The 16,640-nt window shown below is 43.2% G+C and overlaps 1 protein-coding gene across 7 annotated transcripts in view; it reads right to left on the bottom strand.

Annotated features, from left to right (window-relative positions):
• The window catches only part of TBC1D30 (TBC1 domain family member 30), an 87,646-nt gene that overhangs the window by 5,155 nt on the left and 65,851 nt on the right, over nucleotides 1–16,640 (bottom strand). For 4 of the 7 annotated variants that reach the window (XM_025188268.2, XM_025188266.2, XM_006130201.4 and 1 more), the window contains 3 exons: nucleotides 15,932–16,037; nucleotides 986–1,098; nucleotides 623–750 (listed from right to left, as the gene is read on the bottom strand). In XM_025188268.2, the coding sequence (XP_025044053.2) occupies nucleotides 623–750; nucleotides 986–1,098; nucleotides 15,932–16,037 (347 nt within the window). Of the gene's footprint in view, nucleotides 1–622; nucleotides 754–985; nucleotides 1,099–15,931; nucleotides 16,038–16,640 lie in introns of all 7 variants that reach the window. The other 3 variants (XM_075931080.1, XM_025188265.2, XM_006130200.4) reach the window with 1 other exon arrangement.

Below are 16,640 nucleotides of genomic sequence, written 5' to 3'. Positions count from 1 at the left end.
GGGTTCAGTGTCTATGTTGCTCTCCTGAGGGGCTGTTACCTTAGGGTAATAGCCTGTGTCTTGGCTAAGGGAGACCAGCACTTCTAACCTAGCAGGATGTTGTGGTGGGGCATCCCAGAGGGCAGACAGGTGGGCTCAGTGGCATGACTGGCACACTGTGCAACAACTCCAAGGGAACTTCTGTTATCGCACACGTCATATAAGAATGGGGTGGAGATGACCTGCATAACTCGCTCATGGATTCTGGTGCTATATAAACACATGGTAACCAAAACCAGAATCTTTTTTAGGGTTAGGCTTATAAGGCCCTATTCAATTATCTTTGGGATTCTCAAAAATGCTAAGCTCCCAACAGCTCTATTCAGCTTAGTTTTAGGACTGTTGGAAATTTTTGGGTAATAATCATGGCAAAAATTTTTATTCCGAACCATCACCTATTATACACCACACAAGTGGTTTAATTTAGTAGGCCAAGTATCCAAAGACTGTACAGCAAGTTACAGAATATTCCTAATGGTGTCTGCATACAATTCCAACCATACATTTCATAGTTAACCTGCAGGCGAATCAAGCTCACACCAATATATCTGTATAGTTCAGAATGAATTGAAATTGTGCCTACCTTTGATTTGTTTTAGCTCTGGTGCCAAGAGCCCACTCAATGGTCCAAGGCAGCCAACTGCATTGGCAATCGAATCATCGTCATCCAGGTCATTCTCCTCATCACTATCTCTATTTCTGCCTAGTCTGCTGCTGAATGAAAACCAATGGAAAAGAAAGCAGGTCTTAGACACATCAGTGCATCAATGCTAACCAATCATTACTAAAGGTCTTCATCTATTTTAGATGTGCAATGGGAAAAGCAACTAAATTAGCCTTTCTGCTACAGTAGTTTTATAAGATCAATATAGAGACAAATGCAGACTAATAGAGGCTATATTAGAGTACAGATGGTTAGATTTTTCTGGATATACTACAGACTTACCCTGAAAGTGAAGTTGATTTTACGGTTGCAGGGAATGGAGTAATGTTGTATGTATATTTCTCCCTCAATTCTGCCAATTGTGGAAAAGGAAACTGTGCCATGGAATAAACTGTCTAGAAAAAAAATGCACCTTTTACAATTGTGCTGGTAACAATAGCCCCACTAAAACTACAGCACTGCACAGATTTCATAGGTCTGTAAGAGTAAACACTGCATATTCACATGTTCAAAAGGAAACATAAAAGCTCTGATTTTATGATGTAAAGAGAAGTTACTCACTTCCTGCAGCAACGATTGTTCTTCGAGGTGTGTCCCCCCATGGGTGCTCCATTGTTGGTGTTGGGCTCATCCCAGCGCTATGGATCAGAGACTTTCAAACAATCATCAGGCAGGCTGCGCGTGTGCAAGCGGAGAGCAGCATTCCTGCCTCTGAAGTAGCGTGCACAGCTGGCTTTTCCCTCTGTTTCTTCTTTGACGCCCTCATGGGCTGCTATTATTGCCCGAAGAAGTAGGGATGAGGTCAAGTCGTGGAGCACCCACGGAGACACACACATCTCAAAGAACAATTGTTACTGCATGAAGTAAGTAACTTCTCTTTCTTCTTCAACTGATGTCCCTGTGGGTGCTCCACTGTTGGCAACTATGTAGCAGTGCCCATGAGATGGACAGTGGGCTTCGATTAATTGCTACAAATTGTGGAGAGGACCATCGTGGCTACTGCAGTATCTGTTGTGGAGCATGGTAGAATAGCATAGTGCTTTATGAATGTGTAATTTGACAACCATGTTGCTGCTCTGAGTATTTCCTGGAGTGAGACCCCCTTTAGGAAAGCCGCTGATGTCGTTATTGCTCTGGTAGAATGGGCCCCTGGAGTCATCGGTAATGACCTGTTCTAGAGCGATTAACAGGAAGTAATGCATGATGTTATCAGCGCTGAGAAGACAGTGGTAGTCCCTTGAACCTTTCAGCCAGGGATATCAGCAATCTCTGGGATAATCGAAAGGACTGAGTCCTATCAAGATAGAAGGCAATTGCCCTTCTAACATTCAGAATGTGTAATGAAGTCTCTTCTCAGGAGCAGTGCCATTTTGGATAGAGGGTGGGAAGGACTATTGGTTCATTGATATGGAATTCCGACCTAACTTTGGGTAAAAAGGATGGATGAGGCCACAGAATAATCTTGTGCTTGTGAAAGATCATGTATGGAGGCAAAGTCACGAGCACTACAAGTTTGCTAATCCACCCTGTGGACGTGATTCCAAAGAGGAATAGCATCTTCATGGTGAGGAAGGTAAGTGATAAAGTTGCCATTGGTTCAAAAGGTGGGTTTGTGAGTGTGTGGAGAACCAATCCTAAGTCCCACGTGGGAGGTATGGGTGTACACTGTGGATGAAGGTTTTGTAGACCCTTCCAGAATCTCTTACAGATGGGATAGGAAAATATGGAGAACCTATCAATGGGGGGATGGAAGGCCGTAATGGCCACTATGTGCACTTGGAGTGATGAGAATGGTAAATTTTGTTGTTTCAGGTGCATAATATATTCCAGTAGCGCCCCAGAGGTTTGGATTTTTTTGTGTGTGCACCACTGTTTAAAGTGATGCCATCTGTACAGGTAAGGCTTGCGTGTTGTTTGCCTCCTGCTGTGCAGCAGTATGTTTCTCACTTGCTGGGAACACTGCTGCTCCGCTTCTAAGAACCAGATAGGTACCAAGCCATCAAGCATAGCGTTCATGGTTGGGGATGTAGTATTGAGCCCTTGTTCTGAGAGAGAAGGTCCGGGTGGTTCAGAAGCGGGCAGGGAGGTCGTAAAAACAGTTGATAAAGACATGGGAATCATGTCTGTTGAGACCACGCTGGGGCTATTGAATCACTTGGGCCCCATCTTCCTGTATCTTTCGGAGGACTCTGGGAATGAGGAGGATGGGAGGAAAGGTGTATAGTAAATGGGTCCCCCAAGAAAGGAGCATTGCATCTCCCAGGTAGCCATATCCTACGCCCGCTCCTGAACAGTACTGGGGACATTTGGACTTCTGTCTGGTCACAAAGAGGTCTATCTGCAGTACACCCCAACGTTAAAAGAGCTCATGGATGATGTGATCTTGCAGCTCCCACTCGTGCTCTTTGAGGAAGTTGCAGCTGAGGGTGTCTGCCATAATATTCTTATTCCCAGGTAAGTATGCTGCCATAATAGTTATGTTGTGGTGGATAACCAATTCCACAGCTTGATTGCCTCTTCAAATAACGACTGGGATCTCATACCGTCTTGGCAATTGGTGTAGAACATAGTAGTCATCTTGTTGGTGCGGATACGCTCTGAAGAGCCCTGGATGTGTGGGAGGAAGTGCTTGCACACGCTGTGAACTGCTCGAAGCTCGAGCAAGTTTATGTGGAGTTTGGACTCGTTTTTGGACCCATTCCCTTGCACAATCTGTTGTTGGAAGTGTGCACCCCACCTCATCAGTGAGGCGTCCATAGTAATCTGTTTGGATGGCTGCTTTTGGTGGAAAGGCACCCCTTTACATAAGTTCTGTGTCCACTGGGTCCACCATTGGAGGGAAGTAAGGACCCGTGGAGGAGGTGATACATGGCTGTGGACCTGGCGACTGGCTGGTGTGTGCTATGAAGAAATCCAGTGCTGAAAACATCGGAAGTGTATGGAACTACGTATGTGGTGGCTGCCACGTGTCCCATAAGCTTGAGCAAGTTAGGATGGGTATGGTTGGGCTAGTGGTAACGATAGTGATGAGGCTTTCTATATTGTTGAAACGGTGATTGGGAAGATAGATTCCATAACAGCATGAGTCTATGTGAGCACCTATGAACTCTAGGGATTGCACAGAGCATAGTTTGGATCTCTACTAATTGATAATGAAGCCTAGTGACTGAAGAAAGGCCTTTGTAAACCTGATCGTGCTTCTCGTGGCATGTTGTGACGGACTCTTGAAAAGGCAGTCATCCAGATAGGGGAATATTGTAATGCCGTTGCATCTGAGATGTGTTGCTGCCACTGTGAGGGTCTTGGAAAAGACTCTGGGGGCAGAGGAGAGTCCAAATGGGAGGACTTTCTACTGGAAATAATGTGAGGCTACCACAAATCATAGGAAGCGCCTGTGTGGGGCATGTATTGTGATGTGAAAATATGCATCTTGAGGGTCGAGGACTGCAAACCAGTCCACTCTGTCCAGTGCTGGAATTATAATGGCAAGAATGATCATTCTGAATCGCTGCTTGCAGAGGTACTCATTTAATTGCTGAAGGTCCAAGATGGGCATCCAACCCCATGACCTCTTCTCAGTGAGAAAGTAGTTTGAATAAAAACCTCTCCCTTCAAATCTTTTTGGGACTCGTTCTATGGTTCCTATATTGAGGAGATGTTGCACCTCTTGGCGGAGTGGTGTGTCATGAGAGGGGTCCCTGAAGAAAGAGGGAGAGGGTGGGAAGGTTGGGGGGACTGCTTTGAAGGGGATATAATAGTCACAGCTGATGATTTCTAGTACCCACCCATCTGTAGTGATTGCTGCCCACTGATTGTAATAAGGGCGCAAGCGGTGGTGAAATATGTTGGACTCGCCAAGTACTGGAGCGGAAGGGAGGTTGGCCAGACCCTCGACCAAATTCTCAAAGTTGCTGCCTAGAGGCATGAGTCGTGGAAGAGCGGTTGTTAGGGGCTCTTCTACAGTGGTTTCGAGGTCGGAAGCGATTCTGTTCAAAAGGCCAGTACTGCTGTTGTCTAGTAAAGGCTGTGTGCCTGTGTCTCTGGTAAGGTGTGTAGCACTTCCTCCAGTAGGGTGGAGTGTACCTCCCCAATGTGTGCAAAGTAGTGTGCGAATCTTTGCTAGAGTACAAGGCCTCGTCAGTACCTGTGGCAAATAATTTGGTCTTATCAAATGGCAGGTCTACTTTGGCCTGGAGGTCCTTAGAGACTCCTGCTGCTTGCAGCCAAGATGCACGTCTCATTACCACAGACGTCACAGTAGACCTAGCTGCAGTATCTGCAGCATCAAGGGCCATTTGTAGCACTGTCCGGGATACAGTGTATCCCTCTTCAATGATTGCCTTAAGGATAGGTCTTTTGTCCTCTACAATATTGTACATAAGCTCTGTTAGTTTTGCGTAATTGTCGAAATCATGATTTACAAGCAACGCTGTATAGTTGGCTATGTGAAACTGCAGAGTTGAGGAGGAGTACATCTTCCTCCCGAAGACATGGAGGTGTTTGTGGTCTTTGTCCTGTGTCTGAGCCTTGTGCTGCGGGTTTTTGGGCCTTTGGTTTGCAGCATCAATCATCAAAAAGTTAGGCTGAGGGTGTAACTACAGGAATTTCATGCCCTTTGTTTGGACAAAATACTTTCTATTGGCTCTTTTGTTGGTTGGAGGGCCATTGCTGGGGTTAGCCATACTTTGTCTGCTGCTTCAAGAATAGCTTCGTATAGAGGCAGGACAATTTTGGATTTTGCAGAGAGCTGCAGGTTCTTTAAGAGCTTGTGGTGTTTTTCCTGCACCTCTGATAAGACTACCTCCTGACTGATAGCTACTCTCTTAAATAGTGCCTGGAACTGTTTAAGGTCATAACTAGGTGCTGGATCATTCAGGATTACTGCTTCATCAGGAGCGGAGGAGGAGTTATCATTGGGTGGTATGTCTGATTGCTAGACTGTTGGTTCATCCTCAATTTACCCTTTCTCTAGGTCCGTGCCCTCAGATGGGGAATACAATCAGTCTGAACATATAGAGGTCACAGACCTCTGTGCAGGTGTAGGGGGGCAGTGGAGGTATGACATGGTGCCCCGTAGTGATAGGGGAACCATCTGGTATGTTGTCTGTCATAATAGTGCCATTCCGGATGCCAGGGAGAATATTGATAATGAGTTAAATGACCTCATTCTCAGCTCCAGGGCCAGAGACTAGGTCTGAGAATACTAGGGCTGTAGATAGAGCAGGGCTAGGGAAAAGCAGGCAGAGCTGGGGAGCCCTGGCCTGACCTCACTCCCAGGCCTCAGAGTCTGAGGCAAGACCTAAGTGTACTAAGGCTGCAGGGGAGCAGCCAGAGTAGGCAAGGGAGCACGTCCACACCCTCTTGCCAGTGATGAGTCGCCATTTCAGACTGCAATTTGCCCCTGAGGCAAGGGGCTAGATGACAACTGGCAGTAGGTCACTGAGGCAAGGTTGGTATAGGGGGACTGGAGATTCCCTGGGAGGGGAGGACTCTAGAGTGCAGGGGACCTGACCTAGGAAGGTATCAGAAGGCGTGACACCAGCTGAAAGGGACACCAGCCCCAGTGCTGAAGCGCTAGTTCCCAAAGTGACCAGCAGGAGGTACCCTGAGATTATAAATAAACATTAAATGGATTTCATTGATTTTGTTGCCCCAGTGGAGATAAATGCAAGTAAACAAAACAATGACAAGTTCACCAAATTTTAAGTCTTTCACTTTTAATCATTTTCTGATTAATTATTTGTGACAGACACATTGGCTATGTCTACATTGGCAAGTTCTTGCACAAGAATGGCCGTTCTTCCGCAGAGCGTCCACAGTGCTCGCCCGCTCTTGTACAAGAAGATTTACAGTAAAGCGTGGTAAAAGAGGGATTCTTGCGCAAGAGCAATGCTCTTTTCTAACTAGTATAAGCCCTCTAGCGCAGGAGAGCAGTGTGGATGCTCAACAGGGGTTTCTTGCGCAAAAAAGCCCTATGGCTAAAATGGCCATCAGAGCTTTCTTACGCAAGAGAGCGTCCACACTGCCATGGGAGCTCTTGTGCAAAAGCACATGGCAGTGTGGACGTGTTCTTGTGCAAGAGTTCTTGTGTGGCAGCATGTCACATTTTGGGGTACACTGAGTTGTCACCACATGCCCTACCACCTTGGGCAGCTCAGAATGCTTTGTTCTTGTAGCTCCCCACTCACAAAGAGGCAAACAGCATGTAAGTCACACCCTGAATGTCTGTAGGGATGTAAAATCCAGTTTAACTAATTAAAGGCGGGTGAGCGAGGGGGCCACTCCAGTGGGGCTGGAGTGACCCCCATCTCTTGGGGTCAGGCTAGAATGGCCCCTGCCACAGGCTGCTCCCCACCGCACTCCCTATAGGAGCTGCCATGGCCAGGTAAGGGTGATGCTTACCAGGTAACCATTTATCTGGTTACCAGTTAACATCCCCGTTATAGTGTCGGTGTATAGCTGTAGTCCTGGTCTAGCAACAATGACCCCAGCAGTCTGTCAACAACACATAAGTCACACTCTGATTTCCACCAGCCTTGGTTACTACCTTCAGGGTGACCCCAACATACTCCTAGTTCCAAATTTCCCCCAAAATGTGTGTTCTTCACTGTTAAACAGTTTAAATATTAGAGGTTCATTGCCCTTTTACTCTCCAACCACCAGCTACTTTGAATGGAGATACCGAAGTATCAGTTTAAATATAATAATGGATTAGGTTAGATTAAAAAATAAAAATTGTATTTAACTACAAAGTCAGTAATGCTTACAAGAGAAAGAAAGATAATACAATGTGACCAAATGCACCTCTTTATTCATACCCTTTGCACTATTGTAATAATCTTTGTAGAAAATATGCCTTATGACATATCATTTGAAAACTACCACCACACTGGTCAACTATCTCATGGTGAAATGCATGAATAAAAAGCCTATTAAGAGTTATGAAATTATGACTCAATGTTTGGGGAGTGATAAGTTTGGGGAGTGAGTGAATCCATTGCCTCAAAGACAGAGGACAAGCTGACACCTCCAGTTAAATGTCATCCAAGCTGATGGGCAATCACTTGTCAAGCAGCCATTCTTTGGCAATGAAGAGGGACAGAAACAAATAAATATGCATTTTAGCAAGCAACCACATGGAACCTCTTTCACCAGAAGACATTGTCTTTATTCTGACAACAGGAAGGAACTTTAGGGCAGTGTTTTTCAACCTTCATGCATTTGCGGACTGCTAAAAAAATTCAAATAGAGGTATGAACCCCTTTGGAAATCTTGAATATAATCTGAAGACCTCAGATGGAAAACTGTTGTTCTGTGGTAATGACAACCTTTCACAGCCTCCTCAGACATGCACCCCAAGGGGTCATTGGAGCATAGGACAAAACCCACTGATCTCAGGGTAATCCTCAGGACAATGCATTTCAAAGGGTGATTGAGTTATAAAAGTGAAAGGCAAAGACACCCCAGGGTCTCTCTTTCTATCTCTCCCTCTATTTCAGGGTTTCCCAACCTATGGATCGGGACCCAAATATGGGTGGCCATTACATTTCAAAAGGGTTGCCAAGTGTCTTTCCAGGTGGCTCTGCCCTCCCTTCTCCCCATTTTTGAATTGCCACAGGTCACCAAGTCTTCCTGAATTATCAAAATGGGTCCCCATCTGGAAAACGTTGGGAACCGCTGCTCTATTTCATCTAAGACAAAGGAACCAGCCCTTTGACTTGGGAAGTAGGGTTAGGGGAAGGTCCTGATATGAGAATTTGGTCAGTAGTGTTCCTGGGAATATGTGGTAAGCATTTTACCTTGAACCAAGTCTAGCCTATTAAGTTTATCACATTTCACGGTATTGCCAATCAACTTTGATGATAACCAGCTACAGGTGTTATCCTTAGTTGTCCTTCAGAAACTAGTTTGCATCCTCTTGCTGGCCCGAGGATCCTGTTTTCTACTTGTATGCAAACTGAGGTAAACATACATTCCTTTGTTCAAGATAAACCTGTTTAAACAACATTTGCTTAGTCAGGGCTACCTGAATTTGACCATGTGCTACTGAATTCAAACTTTACATTTAATATTGCTACATACATTCCACGATGATATTATTGACCAGTGAGTCATAAGTTTTTAAATAATACCTCACAAGGCATATTTTGTACAAAGATTATTACAAGTGTGGAGGGTGTGAACACAGAAATACATTCAATCACAGCATCAATACATCATCCTTTGCAATGCTATTGCTTAGCTTGTAACTATTTAATTCAGCATCTGATAAAGATTTTCTATTTTTATGTGCACAAATACTCAGCACTTCCAGACTCCATTAAAAACTTGTATTAAGAATAAAAGACTCTCAACAAAACATTGTTTCAAAACATTTTTAAAAGAATGACTTTTACTCATTTTGAAATTAAGTGGCTTCTCAAAGCCAGGAATTTTGAAATTTCTTATTAGCATTGGGAGAAACTCTTGGTTTGTATGTTTTTCCAGTGACATTTTAATCTGAAGGCAAAATGGTCTTCATTAAGATAAATGTAAATTCTGAAAATGGTTCTAAATAATCTGTTCATGGCTCTGTGCTTAATGCACAAAGAATGACACAAATATTGATTGAATGCCAAGTCTTCCTGACAGAAGAGAAAAAATATGTTTCCTCAGATGCAGGGATGCAAGCAATTAGAAGCAGGAGTTGGAACATTCATGGCTGGGTTAGAAAAAGAGGACAAATTGTGCAGTTTAATGGGTTTTGGCATTAAGAGACTTTTATATCTTGAGGTATGTGCATATACCCCAGATCAGAAGAATGCCCCTCAAAATCCCACAGCGTGAAATGAAACTTCCCCCCTAGATGAAACTACAGAACCTTCCTGCAATTGAGAAGGAGAAATGTTTTCTGTGCTTCAAACAGTGATATTGCACAAATCTACCAGAATGGAAATGTTTTGGTTGAGGAGTAATGGGGAAAACCACTTCAGCCCAACATATCTACCCATTTTTTTTTGATCACCAACCCACCTTTTTGCTTTATCATATCCCTTAATTCCTTCCCCACGGAGAAAGAACTCTAGGTTTGTAAGGAATTCATTTCAGTTCTTCAGCAGCCTAAATAACTTATTCTATATGTTTGTTATTCTTTATGTAAAACAGTTCTGTTCATCTCCATTTGCTCCTAGTTGCCAAAGTTTTATATTACGCCCATGATATACACTCACTAATCCCTCTCTCCCCTTTTTCTATTATCTCCCCATTTCCTTCCTGAATAACACACTTAAAAAATACCCCAGACATTTATATGAATGCAGGGGCGGCCCGTGAGCCTAGGCGAACTAGGCAGTTGCATAGAGCGCCGCTGGCCCAGGCGCCCAATGATGACGTCACGGCCCTTGACGGCCGTGCGGGGCGGGAGCGCCAAATGCGCCACCCGCCTGGGGCACCAGCTGCCTCAGCCAGCCTCAGGCCGCTCCTGTATGAATGTCACTACTTTCAAGAAGCAAGTGTTGTTATAAAGGCATCAAGGCTACGTCTAGACTTCAGGCTTCTTTAGGAAGAAGCTTTTCCGGAAGGGATCTTCCAAAAAAACTTCTTCTGAAAGAGCGCATCCACACTGCCAAAGCGCATCAAAAAAGTGATCTGTTTTTTTTAAAAAGATAGCATCCACACTGAATAGACGCTATCTTGCATTTAAACTGTGATTACAATTGACAGAGTGGCCACCAGGTCACCTGTGCTTTTTCCTCTTTCCTCTTCTTCCGAAATAACTCTCTCTTCCCCATCCACACATGCCTTTTTCTGAAATAGCTCTTTCAGAAAAAGGCTTCTACCTTGTAGAAAGAGGATTACCAATGCCAGAAAACCCCCTCTGTTCTTTCGATTTTCTTTTGAAAGAACATGATTACAGTTTGGACATAATTCAAGTTTTTTTGGAAAAATGGCCATTTTTCCGAAAAAAAACTGTGTTGTGTAGACATCCCCTAAGACATAACTTACTAAGCTAACACAAATTGTTGCAGACACTTGGCATACAGCATTGTGCCAAATCTCAGAACTAAGGTGTTTATTTGCAGACCAATGAAATTACATGCCTTAATATTGTATTTGTTTAGCTTCTAGTCCTAAAAATGCTTTTTTTGTCTATTATTTAAAACACGTGGAACCAATGCTTACTTTCTTAAATTGTTTAATCTGAAAAATGAGTTAACTCTGGGACTTGTTTGCTCCTCCAGCCTGGCTCCTTCCGGTACCAGACTAAAACCTCATAACTGAAGAGTCAAATTTTCAAAGGCTTGCTTATGTACTGAGCCCTGTGTGTATACATAATCTCCATGCAAGAGAAATATTTTAAAAAAGGAGTGTACGCAGAATATGAGCACATGAGAACAGGTGGAATAGTGCAGTAGTTCTCAACTAACAGTATGCATGTCCCTGGGAGTATGCAAAGGTCTTCCAGGGAGTATATCAACTCATCTAGAATCATATTTACCTAGTGAAGTGCACTAATGAAGCCAGTACAAACAAAAAATTCATACAATGACTTGTTTATACTGCGCTATATACTATACACTGAAATGTGAGTACAATATTCATATTACAATTGATTTATTTTATAAATATATGGTAAAAATGAGAGCAATTTTTAAGGACTGTGTACTCTGACACTGCTGTATTTTTATGTTGCATTTTCTAAGCAAGTCCTTTGTAAGCAGCTCCTGCACCAGGGGCTACACTTTTGCCTCTGGGACCCTGATTCCATTTTCAAGTAAAACTTGGGGGCATGCATAACAAATCAGACTCCTGAAATGAGTACAGTAGTCTGAAAAGATTGAGAGTTACTTGAATAGTGGGTCCAGAGGCTGTCTCTACTGAAATGATTGGAAAAACCAAATGGATTACACTACTATAGCCCAACCCTTCCCTTCTCTCCCCATAAAAAAACAAAACCCTGAACATTTGTTAGATAAATGATCCCTGTATTTCCGATTTGGTAAAATACTTTCAAGAACATAAGAGCATCACCCTTCCAACACATTTCTGGCTCACTCCTCTGTAGATGCTGAAAACAATATACCACACCGATTCTAGTAAAAATAACTGTTCTTTGAATAAAGTGGTTCAGGAATGCTTGCAAATATTTTTTCCACAGGGAATGACCCAGACTCCCACCACCTTTTTCCTGGTTGGCTCTCCCTTGTGGGCATATGCCACACTTCTTGAAGCTATCACACAGCAAACCTTGCAAAAGATTAGCTAGTGGAAGTGGAGTCAGGCTGGAAGTCAGGTCAAGTTAGGCAGATCACAGAGGCAAAGGCAAGAGCCCCGGCTGCAGGAACTGACCCCATAACAAATGTCAAGAAGGAGCAGCACTGGTCACTCTACTGCCCATTCAGATTTGGCCCTGCAGACCTCTGTCCAAACCTGAGCAACACCACAACCCCCTTGCAACCAAGCTGCAGTGCCACTCAGTTTTGGTACTGTAAGTCCCAAACCTGTCCTGATGGAAGAACCCTGGGGCAAATGTGAGTGGTGCTGCAACCCCCTGTATCTCGTCACACCAGCACTCACTCAGTTTTGGTTCCGTGGGCCCCCTGTTGTGACAGAAGAGCCACAGGGTCAAACCGGAGCAAGCAGTGAGGCAGCCAGCACTGCTCTTACTCATAGCTGTTGTGGGAAGGGCCCATTGCTGATGCTTCGGCACCCCTGATAATTATATGTACCTTACAGGTGTCCATGTACTGACTTACACTTGTTTTCAATTTTTTTGTTCTGTTTAGTGAAAAATTAGTTCAGGAAGGACATTAAGACATAAGACCAAGCAAACTTTCTTAATAGAGAGAACACAGAAAAATTAAACATTCTATTTAAACTTCTGAAGGGAAAGTATCAGAGCCTTGTGGGACCCCCCCCCATATCAGCTATAATACTAGCCAGTCCTAAAGGTTATCATCAGAGGTACATAACAGGTAAACACTTTGGACTATTTATCACTTAGGTTGAGGTGAGAAGAAATAATTAAGATAAATATAAAGGGAAGGTACCATTAATAATTACAACAGTTAAAAGATTCTTCCCTCCCTGCCCTTCTCTTGGGCCTGCAGTTTACCTGTTATTTGTCTTCTAATTATAATAAGGTGATAGGTATCACAAATATGGATTTCTAATGAACAAATCACGTGAAACCAATCTGATAGCTTTCTTTGATAGGATAACAAACCTTGTGGATTAGAGAGAAATGGTGGCTGTGGTATACTTAGACTTCAGTGAAGCATTTGATATGGTCTCACATGACCTTATCAATAAACTAGGGAAGTACAACCTAGATGGGGCTAGGTAGGTGCATAACTGACAGGATAACTGTTCTCAGTGGTTCACAGTCCTGCTGGAAGGGCATAACACGTGGGGTTCCGCAGAGGTCTGCTTTGGGACTGGTTCTATTCAACTTTTTCATCAGCGATTTAGATATTGGCATAGAGAGTACACTTATTAAGTTTGCATATGATACCAAGCTGGGAGGGGTTGCAAGAGCTTTGGAGGATAGGGTCATAATTCAAAATGATCTGGACAAACTGGAGAAATGGTCTGAGGTAATCAGGATGAAGATTAATAAGGACAAATGCAAAGTACTCCATTTAAAAAGGAACAATCAGCTTCACACATACAGAATGAAAAGTGACTGTCTAGGAAGGAGTACTTCAGAAAGGGATTTAGGGGTCATAGTGCACACAAGCTAAATATGAATGAACAGTGTGACACAGCTGCAAAAAAAGCAAACATGATTCTTGGATGCATTAACAGGAGTGTTATGAGTCAGACTTGAGAAGTCATTCTTCCACTCTACTCTGCGCTGATTAGGCCTCAACTGGAGTACGGTGTCCAATTCTGGGTACTACATTTCATGAAAGATTTGGAGAAACTGATGACGGTCCAGAGAAGAGCAACAAAAATGATTAAAGGTCTAGAAAATATAATCTATGAGGGGAGATTGAAAGAATTTAAGTTTAGAAAAGAGAAGACTGAAGAGGGGACATGATAGCAGTTTTCAAGTACAGTAAGACTCCAATTCTCTGGCATCCAGTGGTCCAGCACTCCCAATAGTCCGGCACCAACTGGAACCCGGAAGTGCTCTGGCCAGCCGGGCAATTGGAGCTGCTCTGCCCCCAGCTTCCCCAAGTCCGCCGCTGCTGAAACTGACCAGCAGATGACTTGGGGAAGCCGGTGGCAGAGCAGCTGGGGTGCTGCCGGGTTGGTCCTACAGCGCCGCTTAGGTGAGGGGCGGTACTGCAGGACCAACCTGATAGCACCCCGGCTGCTCTGCCCCCGGCTTCCCCAAGACCGCTGCTGCTGAAACTGACCAGCGGCGGATTGGCGAAGCCGTGGGGCAGAGCAACTTGGGTTCTGCCGGGTTGGTCCCACGCCGCCGCCCTCACCCACACTGTGCAGTTCCCCGCCGACCCCACACCCCACTCCAGACCCCTGATAGCCCCCCTTCCAGTACTCTGGCATATCTGATAATCCAGCACCCTCTGGGTCCTAAAGGTGCCGGATTATCAGAAGTTTACTGTACCTAAAAGGGTGTTACAAGGATGAGGGAGAAAAGTTGTTCTCTTTGGCTTCTGATGACAGGACAAGAGGCAATGTGATTAAATTGCAGAAAGGAAGGTTTGGGTTGGACATCAGGAAAAAATTCCTAACTTTCAGGGTGGTTAAACATTGAAATAAGGTGCCTAGAGAGGCTGTGGAATCTCCATCATTGGAGATATTTAAGAGCAGGTTAGATAAACAGCTATCAGGAATTATCTAGATGGTATTTGGTCCTGCCATGAGGGCAGGGGACTGGACTTGATGATCTCTCAAGATCCCTTCCAGTTCTAATATTCTATGATTATGCACAAACAGAAAGGAAAACAAAAATCTGTTGTTGTGAAACCCTTTACCCACTTCAGGTCCACCAATGTTATTTTTACGACACATGCCACATCTCGATTTTCTACTACCCATCAAGCCAGGAATTGAGATAACTAATACAGAAATGGCAACAGCTTGAATTGGCATTCATCATTTCCTCTTCGGTATTTGATTTTTGCTGAGAACAACTATAAAAATCAATTTAGAAATGTAAGTGGGCAATTCAGATAGTAAATTGTCACTTTTTAAAAAGGAAACTAAAGCCAAATTACTAACCACCTCTCATCCATAACACTCTTTCACAAGGAAAAAAGAATGTCAAATTGTCCAAGATTACATATTGTTTCAGTGATTCTCTGCTTTAACACTAAATTGGAGTTTGGAAGGCAGTTCTACTGATTAGTCAGTAAGAACTCTCAGAATAAGTGCACAGGTTAGAGAGTGACAAAAACCTACCATAGGTTTCTTATTTTGAGATAATCTAATTAAAGATATTTAAACCAGAACATTTTATTTAAGCCTCAACATAGCCGTAGTATTGGAGACTGTTATTCAGTCCCATAACAGCACCCATTTAGTCACTGGGGCCCTAAATCAGTACCATGAAAGTCAATGGGAGCTTTGCCACTGAGCTGAATGAGCACAGAATCAAACCCCTAGCTCTCAGAATTATGGATGCACACAAATACTTAATCTGTTGAATGGGTGCAACTGCAGAGCAAGAAAAAAATGTGTCTGTAATTTAGCACTTTAACTGCCGGTAGAAAACTCCATCTGCAATAGTGAAGGCCTTTTTCATTATTATTCAATGATTTGGGATTTAAGAAGGCAACCAGAACAAGCAAACACATTTTGTTTATAATTTGCAACTAACAGTTCAGTGGATTTTATTTCTTTTAAACAAAGGAGTTGGTTTTTTTTTTACACAGTTGATGAGCTAGTTAGTCACCCATAAAATGTACTGAATATGAAGATCCCATGATAATAAATATAATTTAAGGCAAAAAATTAGAAATGAGACATCGCATTATATAGCTCAAAATCTCATTGAGTGTAACACAAAAGCAATTGATTGGCAACTCCTTGTCAAAAGAAGGACTAATTGTTCTTATAAACAAAGATTTTATTTTTTATCTATTGTGGGGTATTTTAGCTTTGACCGCTGATAATGTATCTGCTCCATTGATAGGTTAGTTGACAGGAGGTTGTTGTCTTAAAGTTTCTTGAAACAACATTTTAACAAAAATCTCATCCTTCACACACAGAAAACTGAAGATTTTTTACAATACAAATAAATAACACGAATTATACCATTAACCACTGCTTACTAACCTGCATGAGCTCATTGCTGTCTATCAGATGGTCTTCCAGCATCTCCTGCGTCAGTTTACCCATAGTACTGTAGAATTCATCTGCAGTTTCACAGCATTCAATCTGCCTGTATCACAACACACATTTTTCTTCTGATCCAATTATACATTTCAAAAGCGAACAGGACAATCATACAAAACATCCTCTATATTGCTGACTTAAAGCCTTTGGATTACTGCAAAGAAAACTACCATTTTAAAAAACCCAGCAGATCACAGGAAGTCGTCTATGGTTCACTGCACTGAGGGAGTGTTCACTCTGTGTTAGCACATGTCAGGAATTCATGAACACATATGAGATTCTAGGAATCACTGCCATAGTCTAGTAGTAGCAGAGCAGGGAGAGCAGGTATTTTTGGTAGGGAGAGTATTATTGTCTGAACACGGTGGACAGTATGGAGTGGAAAAGAATCTGCAGTGCTGTATTATGCACACTTAGGGCCCTACCCAATTCACAGTCCATTCTGGTCAGTTTCAGTCATAGGATTTTTAAAATAACAAATTTCATGATTTGACAGTGTTATAATTATAGGGGTTCTGACCCAAAATGAAGGGGGGGGGGTCCGCAAGGTTATTCTAGGGACGGTTGTGGTACTGGCAACCCATACTTCTATGTTGCTGTTAGCAGCAGTGCTGCCTTCAGAGCTGGGCAGCTGGAAAGCAAGGACTGC

Source organism: Pelodiscus sinensis, chromosome 1, assembly GCF_049634645.1.
Source record: "Pelodiscus sinensis isolate JC-2024 chromosome 1, ASM4963464v1, whole genome shotgun sequence".
NCBI classification, from domain to species: domain Eukaryota; kingdom Metazoa; phylum Chordata; order Testudines; family Trionychidae; genus Pelodiscus; species Pelodiscus sinensis.
The sequence above is the reverse complement of the archived record's forward strand: the minus strand, read 5'-3'. Positions and strand labels throughout refer to the sequence as shown.